This window comes from Lepidochelys olivacea (genome assembly GCF_965140295.1).
Source record: "Lepidochelys olivacea isolate rLepOli2 genome assembly, chromosome: 1".
NCBI lineage: Eukaryota > Metazoa > Chordata > Testudines > Cheloniidae > Lepidochelys > Lepidochelys olivacea.
The window spans coordinates 261,550,726-261,558,661 of record NC_140411.1 but is presented as its reverse complement, the minus strand read 5'-3'; the positions used below and the strand labels follow the sequence as shown (position 1 = coordinate 261,558,661).

General features: G+C 48.5%; 1 protein-coding gene across 1 annotated transcript; it reads right to left on the bottom strand.

The window, feature by feature from the left end:
* Positions 1–1,120: 1,120 nt before the first annotated feature.
* On the bottom strand, positions 1,121–6,581 carry MCHR1 (melanin concentrating hormone receptor 1; the record flags this gene model as incomplete). Its single annotated transcript, XM_084629527.1, is given in 3 exon segments — positions 1,121–1,899; positions 1,902–2,027; positions 6,445–6,581. Coding segments are annotated over 3 exon segments (975 nt in total). The 5' UTR covers positions 6,515–6,581.
* Positions 6,582–7,936: the final 1,355 nt, after the last annotated feature.

Genomic DNA, 7,936 nt, shown 5'->3' with positions numbered 1-7,936 from the left:
AAGTGTGCAGTTGTATTCCCCATTGCACAGATGCTGGTTTCCTCCAGGCCCCAGAGGTGCTCAACCCCCAGCTCTGCCCCCAACCACCCACTTCCCCAAGCCCCCACCCTGCCTCGCCTCTCCCCCGCTGCTTCTCCCCACCCCCACCCCAGCTCCCCCCAAGCTCCCACCCTTACCCATTCCCACCCCTGCTCTGCCCCACCTCTTCCCACCCAGTTCCACTCCCTCCCCCAGGTATGCCCTGTCCCTTCTTCTCCCCATTGCCCCCCCACACAGATCCTCCTGCATGCTGCAAAACAGCCGATCACAGTAGGTGGGAGGCACAGGGAAGGAGGGGGAGGCTCTGATCAGCAGGGCCACTGGCAGATGGGAGGCGCTGCAGGGGGGGAGGGGAGGAGCTGGCTGCCAGTGGGTGCTAAGCACCCACTAATTTTTTTCCATTAAAAGCACCCACAGAGTTGGCACCTATGCCCCATCGCAGTCTCCTAGGGAGATTATTCCAGTCAAATGGAGATCACTGGCAGGAGATCTATTTTAAATGTAATACCGCCACCCATCACAGTGGTATCTGAGTACCTTTCAAATAAAATTGATAGCAATAGTGAAGTCTCTACTGGATTTAATGGAGTAGCTGCCACTTCTCCCTTTTTGGGGCAAAAATTTTAGTTGGGGTGTGGGATTCATTTACCCTTTTTTCAGTTTGATGTGTTACAGGGTTTGGGGGGAATGACTGGGGGGAGGCGTTAAAGTAATATTTGTTTCCTGTATCCAGCTAAAATTTTCCTTTACTCAGATTCACTCAGTTACTCTTATTTATATCCCTAATACCATTTCAATCAATCCTTCTTCCATGGTGTTTACATCCTTCAAGTTTTCTAGGTAGTCATCCTCTTCCCCTCCGTAGTTGTTAAGTCAAGTTATATATTTAATTATTTTAATCTTTTCTTGTGCGTCAAACTCTTGATCTTTTTGTTGTTGTTGTTCTTGGAATATTCTCTGGTTATTCAAAGTCTTTCTGGACTTGAGGTGCCTGTCACCATACTCTCTATCCCTTTTAGGTCAGGTGTTCTTAATCTTTGACCTGGTATCAGCTATCTGGTAATGGCAGAATGAACTTGTGCTACTCCTTTGCCATTGGCTTGACAGAGAGAACCAGGTGTTTGCGAAAAGTTTCACACAGCACAATGTACACAAAGGGGTTGAGGCAACTGTTCGCATAGCCTAGGCTGATGGCTGCATTATATGTGTAATAGAAGATAAGAGTGGGGTGACTGATAGACAGCTGTATCAACTGTAGTAAGTGATATGGTGACCAACAGATAAAGAAGACCAGGCATATAGCAATGGCAATCACTCTTCTCATCCTCAGCCAGACACTGCATTGGTTAGCTGGGACTACAAAGGACTTCATGTGTCGAAGTATCTGTGCATATGCGGCAACAATAACTACAAAGGGAAGAGCGAAGGCCAGGAAGAACTGGTACAAGGTGAACCAGTACAGGTCAGTCTCTGGATTGGGGAGGCGGATGTCACAGCCCACAGTACCACCAGGAAATGGGATGAGCCTGGCAAAGAGCCATACTGGAGTAATGCTGATGAACAAGAGTGCCCAGAGGAGGCAGATGACCGAGGTAACGACAAAGGGCTTCCTGAATCTTGAAGAGGAAATGGGGTGAACCGTGGCCAAATATCGGTCTATGGACATAGCAGTAAGAATATAAGTGCTGGTGAACTGGCTGTTGGCATCCATGGCAGTGATGAGTGTGCACATGATTTCACCAAAGTGCCAGATCCCATTCCCCATGAGTTGGTGGACCATGAATGGCATGCCCAAGGGGAAAAGGAGGTCCACTACCGAGAGATTGGTGATGAAGATGTCTGGGACATAATGGCACCAAGGAACTTGGATTTCTTCACTATTGTAAAGATGATCATAGAGTTGCCAGCAATGCCAAAGAGACAGATGATGCCAAACACAGAGGGCAGGATGGTGCTGGTATAAGAAAAGCTCTGCAGTCGTGGCCACTCTGAAACCAAAGGAAACATATTTATAACAGGTGGACTTTTGTCATTTATGTTTGTGACAGAATTTGGTGCTGGAAAAATGACTCTGCCAATGCACCTCCAGACTAGCCCTATCACACTGTTTGCTGTTCCACACAAACTCTGCCAATGCAGCAGCCTTTGTTATTCCAGTTCTGGGCCACACCGCTCTACCAATACACCTCAACAGGAACACAGGAATTGCCAAACTAGATCAAACCAGTAGCTCCTGGAGTCTAGTATCCTGTCTCTAATAGAGAGCAATAAGAGATTCTTCAAGGGAAGATTAAAGAAGACCCATAATGTACAATTATGGCATAATTTACCCTTTGAGAAAGTTTCTTTCTGAATCCAGACATTTCATGATTAACTTATACCCTGAAGCGTGTGGGATTTTATCCCTTATACTTTATTATCCTAGTTAATGTAACTGCAGATGTTCTTATCTGTTTTAACCAAAGTCTAATCATATTTGAAATCACAGTAAGCTCTTGGCCTCGATATCTTGTGGCAGTGAGTTTCACAAGTTAACAGTGTATTGTATAAAAACGTGTCTCCTTTTAGTTGAGTAAATGCCCCTTTTGTTGTTGTGTTGAAGAGGGAGTAATAAGCAGCATCCAATGTACCTTCTCTGGACTCTGTATTATTTTCTATACCTCTATTATTTTCCTTTTTATTAATCTCTTTTCTGAAACAGTTCTAGTCTTTTCAGTTTCAACATGGAAATCTCTCCGTGCCTTTATCATTATTACAACCCATCTCTGGACCCTTTCTATTTCTGCAGTATCTTTTTTGAGATTTAGTGACCAGGCTGAACCCAGTTGTAATGAGGTGGAACAACTTCATTCTGGCACACAGGGGGTTAACTCATCCTGTTGGGCTCAGCTAACCCTGCCCCTTCCCCCTGGCAGGAAGTGTAGGGGTGGGGCAGTAAATATAAGAGCAGGAACCTATTGCTTAGTTGAGAGGAGACTAGGGAAAGAGTCAGATGTCCTTCCCAGGGAGCTGAGCCATCCATGGAGACAATGACTGGCTGTGGCAGGCAATGTCTCCTGAATCAGCCTGGAGACAGGCAAGTAGAGCCCTGCGTGGATAGCCATGGATATAAATTGGTATCTGTGGAATGGCAGGGCTCTCCTGGGAACTGCAGCAACAAAAGGAGCAGAACATGAGGTTGCTGCTCCCAGGAGCCAGTGGCCCATGCTGGTGGCTCCTCTGGCACAGCTGTACCATCTCCAGCCCCGCCCCTGTCCCTTCCATGCAGCTGTCTGTGTCTCCTGTCTGGGGGTGTGTGTGCCACTTGAACACAAGAGCATGACCAGTGACAGCTGCCGGTCAGCCTGGTGCCTGCCCCAGTGGTCGAGGCTGGGGGTGATACAGCCGTGCCAGAGGAGCTTCTGGTGTGGGGCGCTGGCTCCTGGGAGAGGCAGCCCCATGTTCTTCTCCTTTTGCTGCTGCAGTTCCTGGGAGAGCCCTGCGGTTCTGCGGATACTGATTTATATCTGCATCTGTGGGTATAAATTTGTATCTGTGCAGGGCTCTAAAGGCAAGCCACTGCCCTGGGAGGCTGAGGAACCCACAGAGAAAGTGGAGAATGAGCTGTTCATCAGGGAGCCTGGGAACCAGCTCCCAGCAGCTGCAGAGCAATCCAACCAGATGCCGATAGGAGGCAGTCCAGGGAAATGAAACATTGGCTTTGTGTTGCTCGGAGGCAAGGCAATGACTTCATGTTTCCCTGACAACCCAGTGATGGGATCACCTGTTGCTTAAAGGGCCCTGGGCTGGAACCCCTTGGCCCTGTCCCTGCACTTATGGTTGGATGAGTGCTAACCCCAAGGCCAAGAGGCCTCAGCTATTGCCTGTTTATTGGCCCAGCCCACACCCAGGAAGCCTGAGCTATTGCTTGTTTAGTTGCCCCTCTGGATGCCAGGATGCCTGAGTGATAGATCCAATGTGGATGCTGAGTCCCAAGTGCTGCCAAGAGGGAATGCCCTGACCCTGAGATGCAGGAGCCATACACCAATATGCCAGGTGAGGGCGTACCATTGATTTATATATGGCATTATACTCCTTTCTTGAGAAAACAGCTTGATTCAGAACTGATAGGGGGTTTTTTTGTTTGTTTTGTTTTACACTGTGCTTTTAGCCCTGATCCTATGCTATGGTTAAGGAGCGCTCCCAGCAAGCACTGAAGGGAGTTGCAACAATGGCTTGGGGGTCATCTCTGTCTGGTCCCTGGCATATATTAAAAGCCCAGGTTTCAGAGTAACAGCCATGTTAGTCTGTATTTGCAAAAAGAAAAGGAGTACTTGTGGCACCTTAGAGACTAACCAATTTATTTGCGCATAAGCTTTCGTGAGCTACAGCTCACTTCATCACTTCAAGTGAGCTGTAGCTCACGAAAGCTTATGCTCAAATAAATTGGTTAGTCTCTAAGGTGCCACAAGTACTCCTTTTCTTTTTATTAAAAGCCCACAGGGTGTTCTCTGATAAATTGGCTGCCAATGGCAGCTGGAGATCAGAAAGCATAAAGGAGCTTGGTCACACGCAGTTTCCTCCAGCAATGCCCCTGACACCAGCGGCTGGGGGGAGGGAGGGTACGGGGTTCCTTAGGAGGCTCTGTAGGAACTCTGCCACCCAGGAATTCCTTTACTCTTGGGAAATCTTCAACTGGCTTGATATGCTCAGTTTAGTGCTGCTTTGTAGCAATGGACAGTGCAAATCAGCCCCAATGTACCAGAGAAGCAGGGCATTTTTCTTTAAATTTCCCACCATTGTAGCATTGGTGCAGCTCCATCAGTAGCCGTGATAGCTGAAGTTCTTGTGTAGACAGGGTACCAGCCACTGCTAGTATTGCAAAACCTTTGTCATCTAGGCCTGCTCCAAACAGGGTAGAGGACATAGTGGCTAAAATGCCAGAAGCCTATCTACACTAGTACTCTCACAATTGGTGGAACAGCAACAGGGGGAAATAGCCTGCAGACACAGAACCCAAGAAATCTAACAGGAGAAAGTTGGGCTATATTATTTAAAAATTAATCTTGTTCCTGATTTCTTAATTCTTTCCTCTCTTTCCCAGGACAGTAGCAGGTGGGTTTATTATTTTGTGGGTGGAGCGTTTTTGGGTCTAAGGCCTACTTTACACTTAAGATTTAGGATGATATAGTTACTGTGATCAGAGGTGTGAAAATCCACATTCTGAGTGGCATAGTTATACCCAACCTACCTCCTAGCTAGCATTGCTTGGAGAGGTGGTATTCCTACAGCAACAGAAAAACGCGCAGAACTGCCTGGCTGCCTCTGAGCCTAGGAGCCACAGGGACATGCCGGCTGCTTCCGGGAGCCACCTGAGGTAAGCATCGACTGGCCAGAGCCTGCGCCCCTTCCCGCACCTCAACCTTTGGACCCAGCCGTGAGCCCCCTCCCGCACCCAAACTCCCTCGCAGAGCCCGCACCCCAACCTCCTGCCCCAGGCTCAGCCCGGAGCCCCCTCCCACACTTTGAACCGCTTGGCCCCAGCCCAGAGCCCACACCCCAACCTCCTGCCCCAACCCAGTGAAAGTGAGTGAGGGTGTGGGAGAGCGAGTGATGGAGGGAGCGAGGATGGAGTGAGAAGGGGCAGGGCAGGGGTGTGACCTTGGGGAATAGGCAGGGCAGGAGGCAGGGCAAGGGTGCTTGGGTTTGTGCAATAAGACGGTTGGCAACCCTAATGTAGCCATAGCGTTATTCTGTGAAGCTAAAGGAGATGGGTGGGAGGTGGTCTGGAAGACAGAGACTTAGAACCTTAAGTGTCAAGTGTAGCTGTCCACCATTGGGTCCTGGTCTGGAGCTTGGCGGACGGGACAGGCCCAGAGGATATTACAACACCAGAGCCTTTCACCTAAGGTAAGAGGCCTGCTGGAAAAGACCTTTATTGCTCAAGGGCCCAGACCCCCAAATCCCTGTACTGAAGAGGAAGGCTGGACACCCTTGGGGTGGGAGTGCTGAAGGGCAGGTGTTTTCAATGGGGAGATGACCTGTCTGACCACTAGGTGGCATTGTGGGCAGTTGTGCATCTTCTATAGCCTCAGATTTTTGTTTCCCAGATTTCTAATATCTACTGCTTCAAAACACTCTTTTCCCAATATGCATCTCATTTTACCCCTCACCCTCCCTTGAGCTGGTTACTGGCAGGTTTCAGTTCATTTGGCTTCTGTACTTCTAGTTACAGAGACAAAGTGGGAGAGGTAATATCTTTTATTGGACCAACTTCTGTTGGTCAGAGAGACAAGGTTTAGAGCTTACACAGAGCTTTCCTTCAGGTTTTGCAAGCAGTTTGGTTAAAAGGTGAATTACTTATATCACCCATTGAACCCCCCATCACACTCCTCCTCCCTCCCTGGGATAGAAAGCTATACTCACTGGTGGAGGTCAGAGGGACTCCAGGTTCAGAGCTGATGCAGATATTCAGTTCAAGAGGCAGCTGATCCATGGTTACATCTCACTCTTCCCCAGCTGATCACTCCTGTGGTCTCATGCAGATTACTGCAGCCTCAGTGCTAGCAGTTTCTTGTAACAGCCTCTCTGATTCCAAGGGGGAGGGTCTGTCTCCCAGCGTTGCTGCTTCACTGCTTACATTTGGTACACACCACTTTCTCTCCTTCCTTCTCCATCAGTTCTCACGGACATCACCCAGATACAGTAATATGCAGAAGGAGATATAAATTAACCTTTTCCCTGCCTGTCAGATATACCAACACTGCAACTTGCATTTGCTAATATTGCTACATCTGTGGAGATGTTGGTCAGCCAGAGAAGCTAACCTTCACCTGCCTATCTTTGTTTTCATAGAAAGGTTCACCAGGTGTTTGGGACTTAGTCTCTTTAGCTGAACAGTTTCTGACAACAGCTTTTTTACTCACTGCAACACTGGGTTCTACAAAGGAAAAGTATTTATTTACTAATTTTTAGAGTGTGCATTGCCATAGCAGCATGGGGTTGCAACTACAAAGAATAAAACAAAAAATGGATTGAAAAACCAAAACATAGTCAGCCAAGTGCTAAAGACAATAAATGCCTCTCCGGCTGCTCTGAAGGTTGCTAGACTCAGGCTCTGTCAAACTGCTAATGGGAGGGGATTCAAAGATGGGCTCCCTCAATTGAGAGAACTCTGCCCCTAAACATGGAGGGCTAGAATCTGGTCTGTCATTCTGGTGTAAATGGGAGTTGTTCCCCTGACAGTAGATTTACACCAACGTAAACTGAGAGCAGAATCTAGGCTGAAGTGTTCAGTTGCAGCTTCACCAACAATTTTAACTGCCATAAAGGGTGTAAGCTCTAAAGTTAATAACCATCAACTTGAACTGCAGTAGGAAATATATAGGAGGCCAGTGCAGTGTGATCGCTGTCAATGATCTTGGCAAATTGGAGAATTGGCCTGAAATCAATAAGGTTAACTTGAATAAAAACAAGCATAAAGTAAGCACTTAGGATGGAAAAAATTAAATGCACAAATAAAAAAAAAGGGGGGGAATAACTAGCTGGCAGCTCTGGTCAGCACTGCTGACCAGGCCATTAAAAATCCGGTCGGTGCAGGGCTGGCAAGATCCCTATCCGGCTCTACGCAGCTCCCAGGAAGTGGCCAGCATGTCCCTTCAGCTCTTGGGTATAGGGGCAGCCACGGGGGCTCCGTGTGCTGCCCCTGCCTCAACCCGAGCGCTGGCTCTGCAGCTCCCGTTGGCCAGGAACCGTGGTCAATGGCAACGCTCAGAGCTGCTTGGCCATACCTCCACGTAGGAGCTGAGGGACATGCTGCTGCTTGCAGGGAACTGCCCGAGGTGAGTATCGCCTGGAGCCCACCCTCTTCACTTCCTCCCGCACCACAACCCCCTTCCCCAGCCCTGAGCTCCCCCCG